This window comes from Apteryx rowi, unplaced genomic scaffold (assembly GCF_003343035.1).
Source record: "Apteryx rowi isolate R43461 unplaced genomic scaffold, aptRow1 scaffold_38, whole genome shotgun sequence".
NCBI classification, from domain to species: Eukaryota; Metazoa; Chordata; class Aves; order Apterygiformes; family Apterygidae; genus Apteryx; species Apteryx rowi.
Window position 1 is genome coordinate 4,004,244 of NW_020450307.1, and position 22,834 is coordinate 4,027,077.

Here is a 22,834-nt window from a genome sequence, read left to right on the forward strand (position 1 = left end):
TGTATTATTATTAGCCAACTAGGACTGTACTTGGGGGAGCTGCACTTTCCTATAGTCCTAGATAGCATGTGGTGACAACATGTTGTGTGTATGTACAGTTGTGTTTTGGCCTCCTTTTGTTTACTTCTGGGGTTGGTAGGTGAACCCAGGGTTCCCTTCTGGAAGCAAGGAAAGGCTTACTTGAAAGAAACTAGCCTCCCAATTGACTATAACACTGAAAGCTGAGTCAATCAGGACACTCCTGCCTAGCTTTTCCCTTTTTTGGAGGGATCCTGTGTTTTCTCCCTGGTGGCAAACTCTAGCCAGCTGGGTTCTCAGACTGCTTTCTGACTACATTCCACAGCCAAATAAGGCTTCTTGTGAATCCCTTCTTGTGAATCAATTGATTGACTTCCTAAGGAGTATTTGAGTACAGGCTTTCTAGCATCATATGCCTATGGATTCAGGCTCAGCAGTTAATAAATAACTTAGTTTTAAAAGATAATGAATAGATCCAAGTATTTCGCAGTCAGTTAACCCCCCTATACATATAAAAGCTGCTGCCCCTCAACCTGAGTTCCTGCAGGACCTGTGGTAAACAAGTATTGGCTGCTCTCTCATTGAGGAAAGTTTTGGTGGGAGCTGGCTGTGCAGTCCGGTTCATGCGTCAAAGCCCTTTTTACAGTGATTGTGTTATATCACTAAAAATATCTAACCTACTTCATCCCTTCTCTTGTATTAACAGAACACCCAACTTCTGAGAACAGTTGAGTTTTCCACCCTGTGAACATAAAAGACTCCTCCATCATGACTTTGGAAAGAATTTATCATTTGTGGTTATCAGAGCTACCAGACAGCCACTGGCCTAGCTGAAGAACCTGCTTAAAAACCAATGGTTTAATTAGAGGACATGATTTTGGTAACAGAGACATAGATTCACTGCTCTGTGCTGTCCCATGCCACCCACAAACATAAAATGTGCATATATGTGACTGGCCTCCTGGCATACAAGACAGCTGAGAGGATGAGAATAGAAGGGAAACTGTCGTGGAGCTTGTGTAAAATGGAACAAGATGTGTCTAATGGTGGCAGTGCTAAATCAATATTTCAATTCAACCTGCAAAACAGACTAGAAGCCACACTTTGACCTGACACTGTGCAGCAGGTCACCAGGGTGCCCATTTTATGCTGTGCTATTGAACCTGGAACAAGAAATGACATGGATCTTAAGGAGGTAGGGAGTGGGATTATTGTGGCAGGAAGGTGTGGGGCCATAAGTGATAGTGGGTCTCTATAAGATGTGGTAACTTCTTTTTGCACAAAGATGGACATTGCAGCTTCTGCCCCTATTCAGCCAATGGTTTGTCAGCAGCTGATGCCACAGTCTAATCTCTGGTTAAGGACAGGAGATAAGAGGTTTGGAAAATAAGGAGTGTAGTAATAGTATGTTGCAGTCTTGATTAGGGGAAAAGAAACATGCAGTCTGATGGGAAGCAAGGGGCTTAAATTTGGGAGGCTATATTGATCAGTTAAAGCCTTCACTAACCCATCCTAGCAACCTGAGTTACACATGCAGCAAGCAAAGCAAGAGTAGATCTGAAATTACTATAATACAACTAAAGCTTTGTAATAGTGTTTGTGTGCAGTATTACATTTCTTAGGATAATCCTGACTTGCATGAGTTATTGCTATGTGCAATTTGAATCATGTATTAAATGGACTTCTATTACTCATGATGGTACAGCCATTGACTGGCATATTCCGTATGTAACAACAGAACTGGAGTGAGTCCTCTCTGTCTCTGTATCTTGCTCTTAACTTGGAGGTATTTTTTAAATGTTTGTGAGAAAAGCTGCTCAACCTCTTAAAGTATTGTTAATGATGATTCTTGTGTTCCTCTGTTTGATTGGACTTGGTAAGACCTTAGAGAATCTTTGTACTTTGAGCATTTGTAAAATGGAGAAGATGACAGGCTCTGAGGGAGTATTATGACAAACTAATCATTTACCTTTCAAAAGAGACTGCTATTTTTGCCCCATTCATAGGCTACGAAAAAGCTTCCCAGCACTGGAGGGACTGTTTTCTCTGCAACTGAGCACAATTCTAATGCTATGGACAGAGGAGGAGAAATTTCTATTAGACACCCCATCTAGGAGTGCGACTTTCCTTCAGGTCTGTGAACTGTCATTAAGGGAAGTACACATACAGTATAATGGGTAATAAAAGCTAAGCTGCAGGGTAAATAGCATGTTTAGGGCCCTGTACTGCTGCCTACATTAAACTTATACTTTGCATTTTAATTCTGAAAGGGGTATAGTAGCTTTCAAAGCTTCTTGTTTTGACCCCCTCAGGCCTACTCCTAGTTCTGACTTTATATTCCCTGAAGGGCTATCACTCATACTAACCTTTCATAACAAGTCAGCTGAATACCCCTGCTCACAAATCTGAAAGACTCCAAGAAGTGAGCTGTTTTGTCCCAGCACAGAGTCCCAGGAACAAGTTCAGGGCAGGAGTGCAGTTGGTGCATGGCTGTTGATACTACTCATTTTTATGAACAAACTGAAAGCCTAGAGGTTGCACAGAAAAGGCCTATTAGTATAGACTGGCACTGCTAAGGTTTTAAAGAAAATGAGCTGTGCAAGTAGGAGAATGCTGAATATCTCTTACCTTACTGTGTAAGCAACTCAAAGCTTGTTCCTCAGGGCTCTTTAAAAACAGGCTGCAGTGATTCCTGGGCAGGTTTCTGTGGAAGACAACTGCAGCATTGCTGAACAGTAGTCCCATGTACACTCTCACTTCAGCTATTGGACAAACATTTTAATTCCTGTATTAAAAGGAAACCAGCAACCTGTAGGTACTATGTCTGTTCTTAGTTTTCCATTTATGACAATGTAAACAAAATAAAATCTAAATCCCTCTGAAGCACCACCATGCCTGCTGCTCTGTTGCTCAAGACGTACTCTGTGGCAGTCCCTTTTTCAGCAGGGATGTAAGATAGCTGCCTAGTTCTTCATCCTAGAGAGGTAAAAGAGAAACAAGCTGAAAGCAACATTCCATTGGACTCTTTTACATTTGGGGCAAGAAATTAGACTCTGCTACCTGGAAATAGAGTGAAATAATTCTTGGACCCAGCAAAATTTAATGTCAGCAGTGTTCAGAAATGCAAATCAATTCAATTAGCACAAACCCAGTTCTGGATGTTTTTTCAAAATATCAATGTAAAACTCCCATTTGTCAAAGGTGTTTGGACCTCTCTGAAGTGTTTCTTTTGAAGCAAAGATTAAAGAACTATTGTTTTTTGCTTGCCCTCAAGAAGACATTTCCTTGCTGTAAAGAAAGCATTAAAAAAAAAAAAATACAGACATACAAAATATATTTTCGTGCTTTCAAGAGTATAACTACTACATCTAATCTTATTACAATTATGCTTTAGCTGGCTTTCAGCTTGTTGTTTAAGTTTCACACCTACCTTATAAAATACCTCCACACACTGTATGGCAGCAGTGATACAGCTAAGAGTTAGAAGCTTGTTACTATATTGTCCTCAAAACACAGATATCATTACACTGCTGTGTAACTGCTTCAAACCAGTTGCCTTGAGTTCAGTGGTCTCAGAGAAAACTGACTCAATTGAGCCCTGTAAAATGATTTGTACTAAAGCTAAAATGATATAAAGAAAAGGGTAGGGGCTCACTCTGTCTTCTTTCAGAGAAACTACTTCAAAGATAGATAGAGTGATGAAAACTCACCCTGACAGTAGCAATCCACACTGCAGGCCAGTTTCAGAATGTCAGAAGTTAAGAACAATTAGAGTTGCTTGAAAAGCATGTTTCTAAGTGTTCCTACCTGGTAAGTCCAGGATACAAGCAAGACTTTTGTTCCTTGATCCTCTGAATGTGCTGTAGCTTGGATAAGAATGGACTCTACTGTTATAGAACCATCAGGGAGATGCTGAACTGAATAATCCTTCAGGACCCTGGTAAGAGAAAAGGTATATGATTTATTTTGGAGGGGATAAACAAACAAGCTGAAGGGTGGTTGACTCTTGACTCTTGGAATCCCCAATAGCAGTGTGTTGTTACTACTTTTAGCTGCATCTCTGAGCCAGCACCTACTGCCCAAGAAAGGCAGAATGGCCCTTATTCATAGCTTGCTTATTCTGGTGTTTATACTAATCATGAGAGGGTCAGACATTTCCTACAAAGCTCCATTTCAGGCTTTCCTGACAGCTAGAGCTCCAGTCTGAGACCCTATTCATCTGAGTAAAGCACTACTCTTGGACTAGACAAAAATATTTTTTTTAGGACAAAAATATTTTTAAGTTTCAACTGCTACCAGCTTTTGAACAGTTTTAAGGGGTGTCTTGACCCCTGTGCCTGACGGTCTCACTCTGAACTAACATCTGAACTAACTTCAGCTAGAAGCAGCAATGACAGCAGCAAACTCACAGGAAAGATTTCAGTTGGCCTGCACAAGTTTGACAAAGACCATGGGCATGTATGCTGATTACCAACCTCTGCTACTGCAGCATAACCACTGCTCCGGTTATTTTAGCTAAATAGACCAAAAGCTAGAGCAGCTGAGTTTTCTGGGCTGCAGTTTTCCTCATCTGTCCCATTGCAATGATGTGGCAAGTTTCCTTAACTCTAGATAGCTGGTCTAGAATGGCAGGAAGGAGGGGGCACTGGTACTACCTATATTAAGAATGATATGCTCTAGTCCATCCCTGGTAGGAAAAGCCAAACACAGCCAAGAACGGACTTACGCTTTGAGATGGTTGTATACACGAAGCACTGTCTCATGTTCCTTCCGTGGATCCTGAATGTGAACGCGGCAGGTGAAACGCAACTGATGTTCTGCAAGGCCCAGCTCTTTCAGGGCCTGCTCTGGAGAAACCAGACGGAAGCTCTGGAGAGGAAAAGTACAAATCCATTAGAAGCTATTTCTTTTTGCCCATTCTTCTGAAGTTTTTTTCCTCCTCTGTGGTCAGCTGCACACAGCTATGTGTTCATCACTGCAAAACTCCTACAGGTAAGATCATCACTTTTCAATCTTTGAAATGTCTCAGCCCATTCAGTTACTACTTCAAACAGCAGCAGCTAGGTGCGAGTGTGCAGGAGAGCAGAGAAGGAGGGAAGACTGGAGCAAATATCCAGATAAATGGTCATATTGTTTCCTTATTTCGCCAAACTGCATATACTAAAGTTGCTCTCTGAATACAAGTTGGTTTAACCTCTTTTTATCACACAAACGATTTGCTCAAATACAAACATTAGGCTATAGCATAAGTACTCCTTCCTTGGCATCTTTCAGTCCTTGTTCAACAAACTGAGGTCTACCAACAACAGGTTGCTTCTTGATTCTTTTGCTTTTTACAGGCATGGTGAATCACAAACACCTTGGATTCACAGGCTGAAAAAACACAGCTTCCTTAGAGTGTCCTTAGCTGTACCCAGGAGGTGGCAGGGGGCCAGGGCAAAACCCCACAGATTTTGAAAAGAAGTAGCTCTTCAGTCTGATCAGTTGTTTACTCTGACTTCATCTATTAGCATGCATGAGACTGACCAGTAAAAAGTCTACCATCGCAAGTTGTGGGACTGGTGAAGACTGTCAATCAGGCAACTGACAACCTGGTGAGTCTTTCTTACAGACTAATCCCACTCACAGGCCTGCAGGATCAGCTGTTGCTGGGGCTCCTTCCAAGAAACTAGGACTACATACCTTTAGTTTTGTTCTTTGTTCACCTAGACTTTGCTTGTGAATGACAACAGACCCATACAGAGGGCAACAAGACAAATGTAAGAATTTTTTTTACTTACATTATCCTTCATAATTAATGTGCCATGCATGAGCTTTGGCTTCTTGACATCTGGTAAGAGACCTAAACCAAAGCCAGCAGAAGAGAAAGACAACAGGGTTAATGTTACTGTGCCTACTTTTTACACCTATAAGATTACTTTAGGACTTAACAGATTAGATTTTCAAGTGAAATAAGGGTTTTACATCCTTCCACTGAGGTATGATAGGTTCAGACTATGATTTTACATTTTCATTCTCCTGTTACTTAAAAACAAAGTATGTGATGCTTAAACCACTATCAGTGCTCTAGAAGCATGGGAAACAATGCTCAGTAATCTAGAATAACTGCCTCTCTTTTCCCATATTACTTCCTGATTTGAGAAATTCTAGATTTTTCTTAAATTGGTTTTAAAAAAGCAATTCCCATTTTCACAGAACTAGCTAGTAAAAGCATACATGGACTTTGTTTCCATAATGAATGGGTAACAGAGAGCAAAGCTTTTTTTAAAACTTTTAACTAGACTTTCACTAAACAAATGAACACTAATTATTGAATATGCATTCACAGCAGAGTAGTCACTTCATTTCGCAGGAAGCCCTTCTCAACCACTAAACACTGATAAAGCATGTTCTTATACAGGAAGCACTGCTATACGTCACCATTTCTACAAATGGCCCTGCAACGCTGTCTCTATATGTAATGCAAACACTATACAAATAACTTCAGTACAGCAATAGGGCCCAAAAGATGAAAATCTTTGTTAAAAATGCATCACCTATTGCCGTCTCTCTCTTCAAAAGTCCCAGGGATATGTCCACTGGAATGCTGGGATTGGTGAATATTGTTGTTGTCTCTCCATTTGCAGGCATGTAACAGTTCACATCTGCAGTGTAAACACTCAGTGTTGGAAGGACTTAAAGGTGCATCTCCCATCCCAGGCCATTGTTTCACCCACAAGCAGCATGCAAGCAGCCCCAAAGTGGATTGTGGTATGATTTTGGCAGAAGCCCTGTTTAGGACAGGAAGTGAATAATAGCAATATGCTGAAACTTAAAACAGCAGGGATTTCAAAGAGGCTGGAGAGTAGAGTTGCTGCAGAAGCCAAAGACTGACAACCTTACCAGTACCATCAAAAACCTGATGGCATTAACCACAAGTAGCCATGACTATTTTTAGACCCCTCATGCAGAAGGCAATGTAGACACTCTCAGAACAGCAGCAGTACCTACTGACCCAGCTATGCTTAACTGGAAAACCTCCTTGTGAGGGGGAACAAGATCACAGGCTGCAACAAAAATGTTTGCAACCTGATGTACATAACAAGTTACTGCAAAGAGATCTGCAGCCAGTAAGTAAACATCCAGTGTAAATTCTGTGCTTTCTCCACTCATCTTTTAAGAGTCAGCCGCTTTTTAGAAGTTCATTTTTTCTTTTGAGGCTTATTCCCAGTAACTGAAGTTATTAACTTAGAATTTCAGATGTCCCCTCCCGCCTGCCTCTGCTTCTTTTAGGAGTCCAAAGAAATACAAATTCAGTAAATACTGGACTAAAACAACAGAAACATATCAAAACCACTTGGATTGTTCTTAAAAACTAAAAAATTGTTTTTAAACAGGCGCTGCTTAACAGGCATTAATTTCTGTCTTGAGGGTGGGTGACTGAGGGAACTGTAAGTAACCTTAGTCCATTAGGCAGTGTAGTTAGGCATCAAGTACATGAACTTAAAGCCCTCCTTCTACTGCCATTCTCTCCCCAGTACCAACAGTGTACATACGAAATTCCTGTTCAATTTTCTGCTTCAGGAACTCCATTTTCTTTGCTTCACCATGCACCAGGAGAACATTACGTGGTTCAGCCTGGCGAATCAGCTGCATTATTCCCTTGGCATCAGCATGGGCACTGAAGGACATGTACTCCACCTGCATCTTCACCTCCAGCTGCAGGGAAAAAAAAGCACAGGCTTCCTGAATCAGGAAACACTTAGACCCCCCCCCCTACAGCTTATAAACTGCACAGGAACAGACCCAGACCCAGACCTGGACCTCTCCAAATTTGTTTCAGAGAAGGAAGCAGAGAAGGAAACTAAATTAGAAAATGAGGTTGGTGAGATATCTGCTTAGCAACAGAGACTGAGTATGTTGCTGTATAGAAAAGCACTCAAACTCTGCAAGATCAAACTGCACAGTTTCAGAGCACAATTCTCATCTCACATTTGCGAAAACAAATCAATATTTAAGACACACTACCAGTTTTAATATCCCCTTCAGTATGAAACTGTATCACTGTTACCTATCATCTGACTAACAGAGATCTACTTATTAAACAGCATTATACGTAGTCCCCCGACAAAGTCTAGGGGCATATGTCCAATGAATTACAAAGCAATGAAATGGCAGGAAGAGACATGCTATTGCCAAAAAAAAGAAAAAAAAAAAACTAGTCCAACTCTGATGAAAATGTTACTCAGGTATTTTCAATGATACACACTGCATATTCCCATTACAAGTACATAGTGTCTTAACTATCGTGTAAAGTTGTAAAGAGCCTTCCCAAAATGATCGTCCTTGCTGAGAAGAAAACTCACTATTTGTCGTCCTTCCATTTCCAGCTTGCGCTGTCCACTCAAAATCTTATGGCCTACAGTTCCTTGCACACAGTAGCCTGGCATGATGACCTGAGAAGAAAACCAGAGAAGTCTGCATACTCTGAACATACACACATGTAGGATAGTTGCTGTTAACATAAAAATACCACACATGCATAATTTTGATCTAAGACTCAGTTCTTCCCATCTCACATACTACCATCCTTTGCTGGAAAGTTACTTACTCCGTTCTGTTTGACCCCTTCTGCAGCTTGTGTGGTGAACACCCAGCTACAGAACACATGCAAGGATGAAATTAGAAAGTGAATTGCTGAAATCTGTGCACCGCTCAATATGAATTATTGCTAGTTACCAGTGGCTGCTAAGCAGCTTCAAATAAATGAAAGCACTTTTGAAAATAAATTCTCCCACCACCTCATCTGAGACATGTTCCTCCAGTGCTTAACCTGTCACACATGGCAGAAGACAAAACTCAGAGCTTGAAAGAGCTCTAGCCTGGGTTGTTCCATGGGAGGATCCCTGTCACTTAGCGCCGGACACTCAGGAAAAGCTTTCCTGAAAACTTTGTTCTTATAGCTGTATCAGTAACACTATCACATTAACAAAAAAATATCGCTTAGGGCAATGGAATTTCTTACCATGTTTTTTTCATTCCCTGCCCATTTCCTGAAGATCTGAAGGGATTGTCCTGCATGAAGCATTCCAGGGGTTGCAAACACAACCTAGAGTTCAAAGATGTGTCAAGATTCTTCTTTCAAATAGCTCTCAATACCAATCAAACAACAAAATCAGCAATAAAAGATTGTGTTGTAAAAGATCCATCTCCTGACTTTTTATTCAAAAGGAACATGCTGCAAAATTATAGTTCAAATCAGCAAAAAGAGTATAGATTATATGACAATGCTATTTTGGGTTTATTTTTCTTCTGGCATTTTAGCTTTACTGGAATAAAGACAGCAAGATCTTTAATACAGTTATCGAGATACAGGCATTCAGATAGCCTGGCCCCAAAAAAGTCTTGGGGCAGGATGCTGGTATTAATGGGGCAAATGATGCTTAGCCTTTGCAGGCTGCCTGTTTGCCTAAACCAGAAACAGAGTGATACAAAAATGGTCCCTGCCACTACACATGTGCTCTATTAGCTTTTTAATGCCCACCTACCATAGGTCCTGGATTATCTGCAAAGGCCCGGTCAAATGCTTTGATGTGTTTGAATTCAAACATGTTTCTCTGCACAAAGGTTTTCCGAATTTTTTGATTCGTCCATGTGATGAAGAGTTTGTAATAATGATTTGCCTTTTCTGTCAGTCCCGTAGAAAAATAAATTGGAGCCTTCAAGTTCATTCTTTCCCTGTAGAAAGAAGTGATCCAGATGATAGATGGGATTGCCAGACTGGGATCTTGGCTCTCCATGCTGAATGTCCATGAACCCATGTAGTCTCCAAAGATTTTTGTGCAGACCCCACTCTCAAGGAACCATAAGGCAGCATTATGACAATGCTGTATCACTATGCATTTATTTATTAAGAAGTCAGCTTTAGTTCAACTCTCTTTCTAATCTGCTACAGACATCATCCATCCATTATAGATGTCAATCATTCTGCTATGGGAAATAATGAAAAGCAGTATTATCTGATACTATCAGAACCATTTCCACACCTGACTATTTTCACACTCAAATCTCACAATGTTTATGGGTAAGTTTAATACTTTACTACTTCATCCCTCCTCCCCCCTCCCATGAAAACAATTTTACAATGCTGCAAAGATGCAGTAAACTTTTTTAAATGACAATTGATCCTAAGTGTTTCGGTGAAGAATGGAGAATGACCCTGAAAATTTTTAGTTTACTGCTTAGAGGCAGAAGCACTAGGAAATATGCAGAAAGAAGTAATTTTGAAATGGCCAGTATGGGCCAACATGCAGAGGAATACCAACTGAGAATACTTGTTCTGAACAGGCATAAAAGAATCACAGAAACCTGTCAGTACCACAACGTGAGGAGGAGGAGGAAAAGGAGGAACATGCATGGAAGAAGCTGCACTTACCAAAAGGTTTCCAATAAAATGCAAAGTTCCTGGGCACGTCCAAGGGCAAAAACTGGGATAAGAACCTGCAAATGAGAGAGAGAGTGATTTAGAGTCTGCTAAAATGAAACAGCATGTAAATGGCCCTGGAGCATTATCATTCCTGAACAAGTCCCTCAATTCCTTCTGATAGCCCTTTTTCTTCCCTCAGGGATCTGTTCCTCAGCAGTTTTGGAACGAAAGGCACTGATATTTGACAGACACACAGACACCTATCCATTTGCTTAAGACCTCAGTTTGTATGTACTGAAGGAAGTCTCTGGCAGGGCATGGAGCCTGTGAATATTTTCAGTTCTGCTTGTTTGCTCCTGGATCATATGAAAGCAAGTTGCTGTGAGGAATCTCCTTTCCCAAAGTGAGATTAGGCTAATTCTCAGAATGGGTGTGAAATCACACCCTCTTCACCAACTCTTGCTTTCTAGCTGGATCCCTTCAAGACAAGGCAGTTTTCTTGCAAGCTGCTTTTTAGTTCCCTGTTCATCACAGCATCCTGATGGAGAGGGGATATTGCAGTTACTGAAAGCATCTCACAAACACATTGTCAATACAATGGGAATTCACTTTATCATTCCTTAAGTCTCCACATACTCTGAACTGTACTGGTGGGAAATTTCTAATGAAATACCTCAAATGAAAATAAAACTGTATTTCTGGCATTATTTACAGAAACGGACACTAATTTGAGTGTTACTATTCTCGATCGCTTAGTCCAGGCTGGGGTAATTATGACATTCCTCCCTTCCCAACTTAAGGGATAAAGAGCACTGAAGTAGAAAACAAGACATACATAAAACTGAGCTCCACAGACAAGTTCTGCGCACTTTTTCACATTTCAGGTGTTTTCTTCAGTTATGCACTGTCACTTGGCGGCAAACAGTTTAACACTACTAATTCGTTTTCCAGATTCATTGACAAGCAATAAGAAAGCATCATCTATTTCTTAATGGAGCTGCTAGGTAAACCACACCCATTACCAAGGGACTCACCCTTTTCTTCTACAAGCAAGTGTGTATTTTGCCCCCACTAGGACAAGAACAGTAAATAAAATACAAGTCTCAAAGTGACAGATGACAAACTGCTATAGCTTTTAACCAAAATGCAATTCAAATTCTACATGTACAATTATCAGCCAGACTGAACTTCCCATTTAATCAGGATTTAAATGAACTAAGTCCTAGGAACATAGCATCAGATCCTCAGCTTCAGTCAAATCAGCAAAGCTCCCCTGTATTCAGGATTTCCATTTATAGCTCCAGTTTCTGAGGGTTTTTTTAATGTCTTTTACTAGGCATGCTCTAAATCAGATGTTAAAGAAAAAGAATCTCAAAAATTTCCTTTACATTAGTGGCAGGGACCAAATTTCTGAGAAAAAGAGAAGGCCAACTGAAATTCTGAAACAATAATGGACTGATGCAACTAAAAGCCATGTTATGATGTTTTCATGTGTTCCATRTGCTTTGTGACTAGCTGACTTCAAAATCAGTTGTTCACATCAAATCACACATACTGGAAAAGGCTCACCCAAACAGAACAGCAAGGCAAGCGAAAGCCACGTGCATGGCACTTAAGCATCATTTATTGCATTGTAAGCTTTGTGCTTTTACAGTAACAGCCAGCAAAGTGTTGAACAGCACAAAGTAGAACGCTGAGCAGACAGACCTGGCTACACTGGAAATCATTTCTGATTAAGAAGCAGTAATTTGGACAGACATTCTCAATTTCTTAATTTACATGACTAAGAGGATGTTTCAGTACACACGATGCAAATAAAGTTAATTTTGTCTTTATCCTCCATAATTTGGAGACTGTAAGCATAGTATTTCCCTTACTGCCTTGTTCATTTAAACTATGTGAAGAAGAAAAACTGCAAGTGTCTAATATTCTGCCTTTTAAAGTACAGATGCAGCAATACAAGAACTCCATCAGTTTCATACAGTGGTTGTGCATGGATGCCTGAGTTAGTTAGCAGTAACACACAGCACTACAGAACCAACAAGAGCTTCACAGACTGGAAAAGACATTACTTAGATTATTCCACAAGCCATACCTTCCCTCCTCTTTCTACAGTCTCATGGACTTTCTTCAAGAAATCCCTTTCTCTGCAGCGTTTGGAGTCTCTGATAGTTGTGGCATAAGTGGATTCACTTATTAATAAATCCGGACGACACTTATCAATCCAGGCAGCACTAAAACAAAATAAAATTTTAAAAGCTTATCAAATTAAGAGATGGTATTTGGCATTTATGATCTGCTAGTCTCAAAGATGGGTGAAGAATGTCACTATCTCTGTTGGCAGATAGGAAAGCGGGAATGCAGAGATGTGCATTGGCTTGCCCAAAGTCACCTAGGACTTTCACAGCAGCATCAACTCTCCTGTCTCTATAGGCCATGCTTTCTTTACATGCAATCAGCCCAGAATAGAGACTAACTCCAAATATTTTGAAAAGCAATTCTTCTCCAGTCTATTGGTTTTTAATGCATTAAAACATTATTCTAAATATCATGAATATTATAAATCTCTCGTATTTACCTGTAAAAATGAAATCAATCCTAATTCTAAAGCTTGTGATCAAAGCTCTCTTGGTTTAGAAGATATCATGCAACAAAGCATTTCAAATATTTAAATCTAATTACCGCACAGTCTTAAAAAGGAATAATATGACTATACAGAAAAAGAAGATTACAATAAAGTCTGTCTTGAGGAATCAATGTAAACCTGTTCATTCTCATAATTAAAAATTGCATTCATCTTTCTAGCAAAGGCATCACTAAATGTTCCAGTCTCCTTTACAAGAACAAAGAAACAATGCCAATAAGCCTCTATGGAATAACAGAAGCTGCTGCTAAAATCTTCCTGTTTGAAATACATACAATTCATAGAAACTCAGCTTCCTACTTACCCTAAATGTCTGTCTGGAGTCATATTATAATCACCCTAATGGAAGAAAAGAAATCCATTTATTTTCTCAAGGTAATGCAACACACTCTTAAAAGAAGATGTAGGTTTCTATACATGTTGTTGTGTATACTTACAGTGTAAACAACAGACTCACATCCAACCTTAATCTGGAACATGGCTGCTCCTAGCACATGGCCAGCATAGTACGCCTTGATCTCCAGCTCCTCATCCACCTGCGTGAACAGACAAATACTGCAGTAGTGTAAACATTTTAAAAAGATAAAATTGCTCTGCCTCTACAACAATCCAGTTGGTTTGACCAAAGAGTATGCAGCAACGGTCATTTACCTGAACTGTCTGGTGAAGATGAACAGCAACAACTTTTTTCATACAGTCTTTAATCATTTGGGATGTGAAAAAGTTAGTTTCCCCTTTCTTATCTACAGTGATTTTCCTATAGTCCTCCAGGAGGATGGGACAGATGGCCTTGGTAGGATGTGTCATGTAAATAGGCCCATCATAGCCAACCATTTCACTGAAGTACGGTAAAGCTCCACAATGGTCCAAATGAAAGTGGCTGCAAAAAGACAGAAAACACGAAGGAGATATTGCACAGGAATTTAGCTGGAGGTCTTCAGTGCTTGCCTGGGTCTCAAGTCTTGTTTCAGGTTTTTAAGAGCACTGCACAACACAGAGGAACTAAGAACTAACCAAAACATGAATGACAGACCTCAAACTTGTTTGGGTTACTAGTTTTAACAACTCACAGGCAAAGGACAGAGTAGAAAGTTTCCTATTTTCCCTTTGAGTTGTGACAAGGAAGCAATTTTCTCACCTGATGATCACACAATCTAGAAAGTCAGTCAGCCTTCCATTCTGAGTGATGTACGAAAAGTCAGGAAAGCGCCTCTGCAAGAACATTAAAAAAGCAGATTATCCATTACTAAACAAAGCCAGTTAATGCTACGTTATTAATCCAGCAGAAAAATGGCATGAATCACAGAATCACAGAATCGCTGAGGTTGGAAGGGACCTCTGGAGATCATCTAGTCCAACCCCCCTGCTCAAGCAGGGTCACCTAGAGCACATTGCACAGGATTGCATCCAGGCGTGTTTTGAATATCTCCAGAGAAGGAGACTCCACAACCTCTCGGGGCAACCTGTTCCAGTGCTCTGTCACCCTCACAGTGAAAAAGTTTTTCCTCATGTTCAGATGGAAGTGTCTGTGTTTCAGTTTGTGCCCGTTGCCTCGCGTCCTGTCGCTCGGCACCACTGAAAAGAGTCTGGTCCCATCCTCTCAACACCCTCCCTTCAGATACTTGTACATGTTGATAAGATCTCCTCTCAGCCTTCTCTTCTCCAAGCTAAACAGGCCAAGCTCTCTCAGCCTTTCCTCATAAGAGAGATGCTCCAGTCCCCTAATCATCTTTGTGGCCCTTCGCTGGACTTGCTCCAGTAGTGCCACATCCCTCTTGTACTGGGGAGCCCAGAACTGGACGCAGTACTCCAGATGTGGCCTCACCAGGGCTGAGGAGAGGGGGAGAATCACCTCCCTCGACCTGCCGGCAACACTCTTCCTGATGCACCCCAGGATACCATTGGCCTTCTTGGCCACAAGGGCACATTGCTGCCTCATGCTTAACTTGGTGTCCACCAGCACTCCCAGGTCCTTCTCCGCAGAGCTGCTTTCCAGCAGGTCAACCCCCAACCTGTACTGGTGCACGGGGTTATTCCTCCCCAGGTGCAGGACCCTGCACTTCCCTTTGTTGAACTTCATGAGGTTCCTCTCTGCCCAACTCTCCAGCCTGTCCAAGTCTCTTTGAATGGCAGCACAGCCCTCTGGCGTATCGGCCACTCCTCCCAGTTTTGTATCGTCAGCAAACCATCCACAACACTGAGAACATGCTGTAATCCATCTCAAGGCAAAACTGCAGTAGGTCAGCAGACTGCCCTGGTGTCAGCAATATGGAAAGAGCTGTACATGACATTATCAAGATTTACGTGCAGAAAGCGTCAAAGAGAAAAAGGGCGGGAGGACTGTCAGGGGAGAGTCAGAGACCTGACCTTGCAAACAAGTAAATTACAGCCAAGTTTATCTTCAAAGCAAAATAGGTGGCCAATGCATTTGAGCTCACCCATAGGCATGAAGGCAAAAAGCCTCAAAACCTTTTCTGTAAAGGCACATTTGCTCTGTGTGATGCTTTGACTCTTTCTTTTTGTACATAATGTTTTTGCATTTATGCCTTTCCTACCTGTATCAGGCGACCAAATATCAGCAGCGTTATCTAGCTCTACCTCTAAAGCATCAGCAAAGCTTCCATACAGCATGTCTCGGTGTGGATCCCACAAGTAATTAATTGCCCAAAAACAAGCCTCCTTACAGGAGCTATCTAACTAATAATAGGATTAATGCTTTAAAGTATAGAAGATGCCTACCCAATGGGGTGCAGCAACACCAAAAACAAATGGGAATAGGGCATTTGCAGCTCTCCTAATATTTTTTCAGAGTCTGCAACCCAGGGAGAGGGAAAGAAGGATGGCTGGATGGTGGAACTTCATACATCAGGAATACTTGAGGGGACACAGCTCTTGCACAGGAAGACAAGATTTTGGAAGGGCAATACCAGTTCATTCACTGCAGTAATCCTTTTCCAGCAGTGGCTGATACAGATGCCTAATAACGGACACCCAGCTAATAGCACCCATATGCCATGCAAGAGGGGTCAGGCAACATTCAAAGGTGAAGGTGAATAGGCCAGGACAATGAACCAGAAGTTCTGCTGGGAAAGGTCAAGCAGATATGCCTTAAAAGCATCTCCATTCAACATTCAGGTTTCCCCACCATACTCACATCATCATTGTAGCCCATGTGCATCCCGCAGTCAAGCATTACATTTTTCCCTGCGATAGACACAAGGATGCAGCTGCGCCCCACATCCTGGCCAGCGCCTGGACCCAAAGAAAAGGAAGACAAGCAAGACATCTCTAGCAGTACTTGCAGTCACTTCAAAAGAGAAGCATTGAAAGGTCTCTACAAACTTCATTCTGTAGCCCTAACTCCCTTCCAGTGCAGAAGACCACAACCTTTCTTCCAAGCAAGTGGATCTGTTAGAGGGAAGCAGGTGTGAGCTCACTTACCCCATTCCCTAAGCTTATGAGAAGGCCTCCCAGTTCCAGTTGCACAACTGCACTTAGTACAGCACTGAGTCCAAGCCCATAAGCAGTTCAGACGCAGGGTACATTTGTTTTCTGCCCAGTACTGTGCAATAGCAGCTACGTACTTTCAAAGCAGTTTTAAGTAAGAGCAAAATAATCTCTTAACTGCCTGAAAATATCCAAATAGACCTATTTGTTCTGAGCTACAGGAAATAACTAGCCCAATGGCAAAGAGTCAATCACAAGGAATGCAAAGTTTCCAGGGTTGTGCCCCACCCCAAATATTCTGCCTCTCGGTGAAAGCACAGATTTCCATAATGCACCAGGAAGTCTGTTTCAAGCCAGAAAACTACTGACTAAGATAGAGCAGTTCTGCTCAGAATATCTGCTGCCCTCTCAGCACTTAAGTGCATGTCAACAGCTTCTGTGCAACTCACAAAATAATGAAAAATTTGCTTCCCATAGATTTCTAACTCCATTAAGTTTACTAATACTCTATCCACACTGTACAATACTACAATAAATAATAAAAGAGCTCTGTAGTACTATATATGATCTACAAGCCTTTTACCACCAACACCTATTAATGAATCTTTTCATTTAAGAATAGGGCTTGCAGACTCTATATGAGTCGTACTTGTTTGAACAACAAAAGGAGGACAATAACACCTCCAGGTTGCATAAACGTAACGTATTCAAGTATACCACTGTGACCAGTTTTTGTGGCAAGGAAAGGCACATATATCTCCAGCAGTTTAAAATATGTTATTTCTAGCTCTAAATTTCAATTCCAACTTGTTTCTTTTCAAGGAAATCACAGCATACAAAGTTTTTCAGCGTTTCTATTTTAAGACCATTTTAGGTTTGGACTTACCCAAGGGAGTGACTTTTATTTCAGGCATTTTAACAAACTCTTGATCTCAAGCAATACGATAAATTCTTTCAGAGACAGTTTGATGAAGGCCATAAACTCAAGAGAAGATTTAGCCTTTATTCACAACCGCCATTGCATTTTTTTTTCAGTATCAGCTAGAAGACTTCAGCTGAGGCCCCACTTCTTCCTAGAGGAAAGACAGACAGCCAACAGAAGTCAGATAAATACACGCATTACAGGCTTCTCCCAGAAATTCACATCTGTTTGGCTTCAGTAATAATAGCCACACTTTCTTATGCTCCTTGAAAGCACGGATCAATTTCTGTGTGTTCAGATCACCTTTAATCTTCAGATCATCTCAGTGTCAGAAGCCAGGCACCACTTATGCCTTGGAGACAGCAAACGCTAAGGGTTTTTGCAGGCTTGATGCTCATCGGAAGGCTGCTGTAAGGAAAGGGCTCCTGCTCCCTACCTGACCGGTGGCCGGCCTTCAGGCCGGCATCACTCACTCCTGCCGTCCAACGTCTTCCTGACGCAACCTTGGTTTCGCAAGGCGGCACCTCTAGAAACAACCCCGGTGAGCTTGCCAGCCTGCGTCCGGCTCCCCAGCAGCGACCACCGGTGACGCTGCCCTCATCAGGCCAACACCTGCTGTCAGCAGCTGCCCGGCGACCCGAACAGGGTCGGCCCCGGCACCCCCAAGAGTCCTCAGGCCGCACCACCCACCGGGCCCCCCAGAGCGCACACTCACGACGCGCACCCCTTCCCTTCCCCGCACCGCGTCCCTGCAGCGCCCGCACCGCCCCAACGGCTCTCACCGCCCTGCCGCGCCTGCTCCGCGACGCCTCCGCGCATGCGCGACAGTCCGCCCTTCCCGGAACCGAACTGGCGCAGGACGGGACGCAACACCACCCGCGCTGCGGCCAATAGTGCCCCGCGACGCAACCCATCGCCCCGCCCTCCTGCGCGAGGATTGGTCGGGCGGCGAGTGACGCAAGTCCCGGCGCCGGCGGAAGGCAGTGCCGTCGTCCCCAGGCCCGACGGGGCGATGGCGGGCGAGCAGGGCGCCTTCTGCCTCAGGGAGGTCCTCGTCACCTTCCAGACGTGTGTCACGGAGCGGCGGGAGGTGCTCCTCGGCCCCTACCTGCGCGGCTGGAGGGGGCTCATCCGGTGAGTGACTGCGGGCGGCCGCCGCCCTCGGCGGCGCCCCCCGCCCTGCGAGGGTGCGAGCCAGGCCGCCGCCGCCGCCGCTAACGCGAGCCGGTCTGTCCCGCACGCAGGTTCCTGAACAGCCTGGGCGCCATCTTCTCCTTTGTTTCCAAGGACGCGCTGGCCAAAATACAGATAATGGAGAACTACTGCAGCGGCGAGCAGCAGGAGAAGTACCTGACGCTCCAGTCCATGGTGCAGTACGAGGTGGCCAACGGGCTAGTAGATACCCAGAAGCGGTCGGAGCACCCTGACTCCGGCTGCCGGACCGTGCTACGCCTCCACAGAGCCCTACGCTGGCTGCAGATGTTCCTGGAGGGGCTGAGAACTGGCCAGGAAGACTCCAAGACATCCGTGATCTGCACAGACTCTTACAATGCTTCTCTGGCTAACTACCACCCCTGGATTATTCGCAAGGCTGCCACTGTGGCCTTCCGTGCTTTACCTTCTCGAAATGCATTCCTTGAAATCATGAATGTGGGCACGCCTGAGGAGGCTGTCGTTATGCTGGGTGATGCCTTACCCCATATCTGCAATGTCTATGGGATCACGGAAGAGCTCTATGCCCAGCATAAGCTGCTTGACCTCCCTTGATGGAATGAACGTTAAACAGCAACTCCACATCCTGACAGAAGTGAACTGTGACAGAAGTGAAAACTGTTTTCATACATAAACTGATTCTCTGACCCTGTAGCACTTTTCCTTTCCTCTTCCAATATACAGGTAACAAACTAACAAACCTATTCAAGATGCCTCGCTTCATAAGAAAAAAAAAATACACACACCCACACACACACACACCCACACACACCCCTTTGCCTCAGCTCTACAGAAAGAAAGTCATTTAATAGTTTGCTTAAAGTGGTTTCCTTCCTTCCTTCTCCTGCATTCACCTTCAAAACACTAACTAGGTTTTGTAGAGGTTGGTTGGTTTATTTTTTTTAAGCCAAACTGAGCAATTTTAGCAACTTCTGTGCATTTACACCAATAGTTAGGATCTCACGTGACTAAAATTCACGCATTAAAATTCAGGTTTTAACTTCCTGATGTGGTATTCTGAACATATTTACACTACATGTGAGCTTACTTTGCCACTTTGTTTACAAGCTGTTCCCCTGAATAGATCTGACCTTTTGCTCTGTTACGCTTTAACCTTGAAACATAATACAAAGTAGTGTGTCTCTGAAAGAAGCTCTTTTCCTGGTGGTCACAGACTCACCCAATGATTGCTGCTAATTCTGTACCACCTAATTTTAAAGATGGAAATGGTGTTGCATTTTGTTGCAATGAGATACTATTCTTCCTTTGCACATGGCTCCATTAAGCAGGAACATTCTTTCTATGTAGCGTCCCCTGCTCATTATTCTACACTTTATGCTTCATGGGAATCAGAGCAATTTTTAGTATGTACTACACAATACTGTATATCCAGATAAGGCTTCAAACTGTACTTTATCTGTTTTCAAGCTGTGCTTCTAAATTGTGTTTTCATGATTTTTTTTTTTTAATGAATGTTATATGCCTACAGAAATGACATCTCTGGGGAGAAATCCAAATTTGTGCTGTAAGTCACCACTTTGTGAAGCTTATGGCTTCTATTTCAAATCAGTGCAAGTGACTTCTATGCATGAAACATTGTATATTTATGTATATATATGTGTGTGTGTGTGTATATATGTATATATATATATAAAATGTGTGAAGTATGTAAAATGCAGTTTACTTAGCTTTTTAAAAGCTGAAAAAAMCACTATATTGATATTTTAGAAAGACACGAATACTTGAACACTTGGGAGAGGAGGGAGAATCCCACAAATTCTGTCACGTATTTTGGCTGTATCTCTCAAATAGGAGGCACTTGGACTAGTTTAACGCTGCATGATTCAAGAAATCACTATTACCTCATGGAATTAGTCCAACTGATCATTAAACTGCATGAGTAACTTTCCTCTGAAGAGCATCCTTTACAGGAATGCTTTACTTTTTGTGGTGTTGGAAGGAACATAATTTGTAGTGTTCTATATTCATATCTTGTCCTTCGCTAGCAGTGTCTGATTAATTTATGTAGTGATCAGATATGAAACCAATCATGAGAAACAACATAGATGAAGTTATAAGCTGCTGACTGAGCCCCTATTCTGACTAATCGCATCTGTCAACAATGTTTTTTGCCTGAATATAGGAAAATTAGTTTCCTTGCACATCCTAAATGGAGGTTTAATTGTTATGCTGTGAAAACATAAATATCATTCCCTTTCTGCTAAGATCACCTTAAAAAAGTAACATAGTTCCCTAGGATAAGTCCGTATACTAAAATGGAGCAGTTCCATGTTACAAACTACAACATATCTCTTGCTGTCTGATACAGATACAGTTGGTATTTCATCTGTGTAGGGCATTAAATACCACAATATGATTGAAGTTTCTTAAACCATTTCATGTAGTGTTCTGTGTCAAGTGAAAAAATGTTGCATCTCTCGTGAGTTTAATGCAGAAATGGTAGTGTTACCATGTGGAAAAATTCTTTTTCTTCCTTGTCATATTCATTCTCAGATATCGCTCTTATGAGATAAACATTAATGCTGAAAATGAACTTGATTTTTGCAATTAAAGAATCAAACTTTCTCAGTAGGAGAAAAAAAGGTGTTGGAATTTTTTTAATAACCAGTCTGTGCAAAGTATGCTTCAAGTAAAATACATCATTTTCCATCAATTTGCATGCTCTCAACTAAACATGGTATTGCTCAGTGACACTTATTTTCTTGGTGTGCTGCCCTGTCTCCAAACGATGTGAACTTTTTAACAGCTTCAATTAGTTACTACTCAGTAAAACTAAGGTCCTGCACTTGGCTTCGTGTAAGTTCAGAGTCTGGCTGCTTTCATTAATGGGGCCAAATCCAGAAGTAAAACCTTCACAGATAGTGACTGCTGTACTTGAAAGCTGCAATAACATACAGATTCACTAGAGGGAGCTTGAATATTTTGCACGAAAGTCCATCACTGAAACTATCTCCTATCCCACAGTAATGCAAAGTGTACTTTACATCACTTGAAAGAATGAATGGGAGTAAATAGTTGCCTGTGTGTGACTCCTGCATCACTCAGACACCCTTTTTTTTTCCTCTAGTCAGTTGAATTTGTATTTAGAGCTTTTCTAAAGGAATTCTATAATTAAAGCTAACACTTAAATATTCCATTAAGGAGTTAGGGAAAACTGCAAAGATGTCCTTAAAAGAATGTAGATAGAAACATATCTATATGTAAGGTAGACATAGAAATCTGCAAGACTCTTACCCAAACATACAGGTATTCACATAAACACACACCTGCATGAGAACGGCATAGGTAACTACCTGCACACACAGAAACAGACACAATGCACACAGTAGATGCATTTACAACATACTCAGAGATATGCACACACAACATGCTCACAGCAATGCACACATGACAAACAGGGCGCACACAGATGCATACTCACAAGATACACAGGCATGCACACACACACACACACACACACAACCACAACGTGCTTATAGGGACGAACAACCCACGCAAAAAGCCTATCAAAAAAACAAACCAAAACAAAACAAAAACCCATCCATGCTCTCTCTTTCCTGAGCAGAAAAATGGCAGACAGGATCCACTGTACAGTAAGACCTGAGATTTCAGAAAAAGTAAGTAAGTACCTTAGGTAGACACATTCTGAAACAGCTTAAACTTATCACAGCAACAACAGTTCATTCCTCAGAGGAGACAAGGATCATCATTTAAAAGAGCCTAATGGCACTGTGTGAAAAAGCAGTAGCTGGTGAGGAAGCAGAGACACTATCTGTTTTCATTTTTGCAGAGACACAGATGTGTAATATTTAGTAATTGCAAGGTAAGTAACATGGGATCTAATAATTAGGCATAAGCAAATGGCAAAATTGGTTTACTTGGAGTTTCTAAGCAATTTCATTATACACTGTGTGAAGTGCATCAATTTCACAGCAACTCCCCCTGGGCCTGCAACTCTTTCTGCCTGCCTTTGTAGCTAACATTTATCATGGAACAAGTCGTCACATTTGCCATTTACATGCAAAATTGTTACCTGGTTATGTGTGACCTTTTAGAAACAGAAACCCAGAAATTCAACCATACCCAAACCATACTGTGTTCCCTGCTGATCGGTAAAAGGAAGTGGCAAGTCTGAACTCCTCTTTTTTTTAACTAAAGACAAATG

At 41.9% G+C, this 22,834-nt stretch overlaps 3 protein-coding genes across 8 annotated transcripts in view; 2 read left to right on the forward strand and 1 right to left on the reverse strand.

Moving 5' to 3' along the window:
* Positions 1–1,864, forward strand: part of PUSL1 (pseudouridylate synthase like 1) — a 47,578-nt gene extending 45,714 nt beyond the window's left edge. For all 3 annotated transcript variants that reach the window (XM_026074131.1, XM_026074129.1, XM_026074128.1), the window contains one exon: positions 725–1,864. The gene's annotated coding sequence lies outside the window, so the exon portion shown is untranslated. The remainder of the gene's footprint in view (positions 1–724) is intronic.
* INTS11 (integrator complex subunit 11) lies at positions 1,676–18,286 on the reverse strand. 4 transcript variants are annotated; one of them, XR_003254884.1, is made up of 18 exons: positions 17,401–18,123; positions 16,222–16,319; positions 14,206–14,279; positions 13,719–13,947; positions 13,505–13,603; positions 13,372–13,406; positions 12,519–12,657; positions 10,433–10,497; positions 9,546–9,735; positions 9,023–9,106; positions 8,364–8,453; positions 7,554–7,716; positions 6,555–6,662; positions 5,799–5,860; positions 4,745–4,887; positions 3,826–3,955; positions 2,647–2,994; positions 1,676–2,546 (listed from the first exon to the last, which is right to left on the reverse strand). XR_003254884.1 is itself a non-coding variant. In XM_026074124.1 (18 exons), exons 2-18 carry the CDS (start codon positions 17,426–17,428, stop codon positions 2,929–2,931), a joined length of 1,803 nt encoding a protein of 600 aa, XP_025929909.1. In that variant the 5' UTR covers positions 17,429–17,587; positions 18,219–18,286; the 3' UTR covers positions 2,776–2,928. The 4 variants fall into 4 exon arrangements, 3 of the variants coding, with proteins under 3 accessions (XP_025929909.1, XP_025929911.1, XP_025929910.1); XM_026074124.1 differs by lacking the exon at positions 1,676–2,546 and adding an exon at positions 18,219–18,286 and having other exon boundaries at positions 2,776–2,994; positions 17,401–17,587; XM_026074126.1 differs by lacking the exon at positions 1,676–2,546 and having other exon boundaries at positions 2,776–2,994; positions 17,401–17,587; positions 17,873–18,123.
* An 89-nt stretch (positions 18,287–18,375) lies between these two features.
* CPTP (ceramide-1-phosphate transfer protein) lies at positions 18,376–19,415 on the forward strand. Its single transcript, XM_026074134.1, has 2 exons — positions 18,376–18,570; positions 18,681–19,415. Exons 1-2 carry the CDS (start codon positions 18,449–18,451, stop codon positions 19,201–19,203), a joined length of 645 nt encoding a protein of 214 aa, XP_025929919.1. The 5' UTR covers positions 18,376–18,448; the 3' UTR covers positions 19,204–19,415.
* Positions 19,416–22,834: the final 3,419 nt, after the last annotated feature.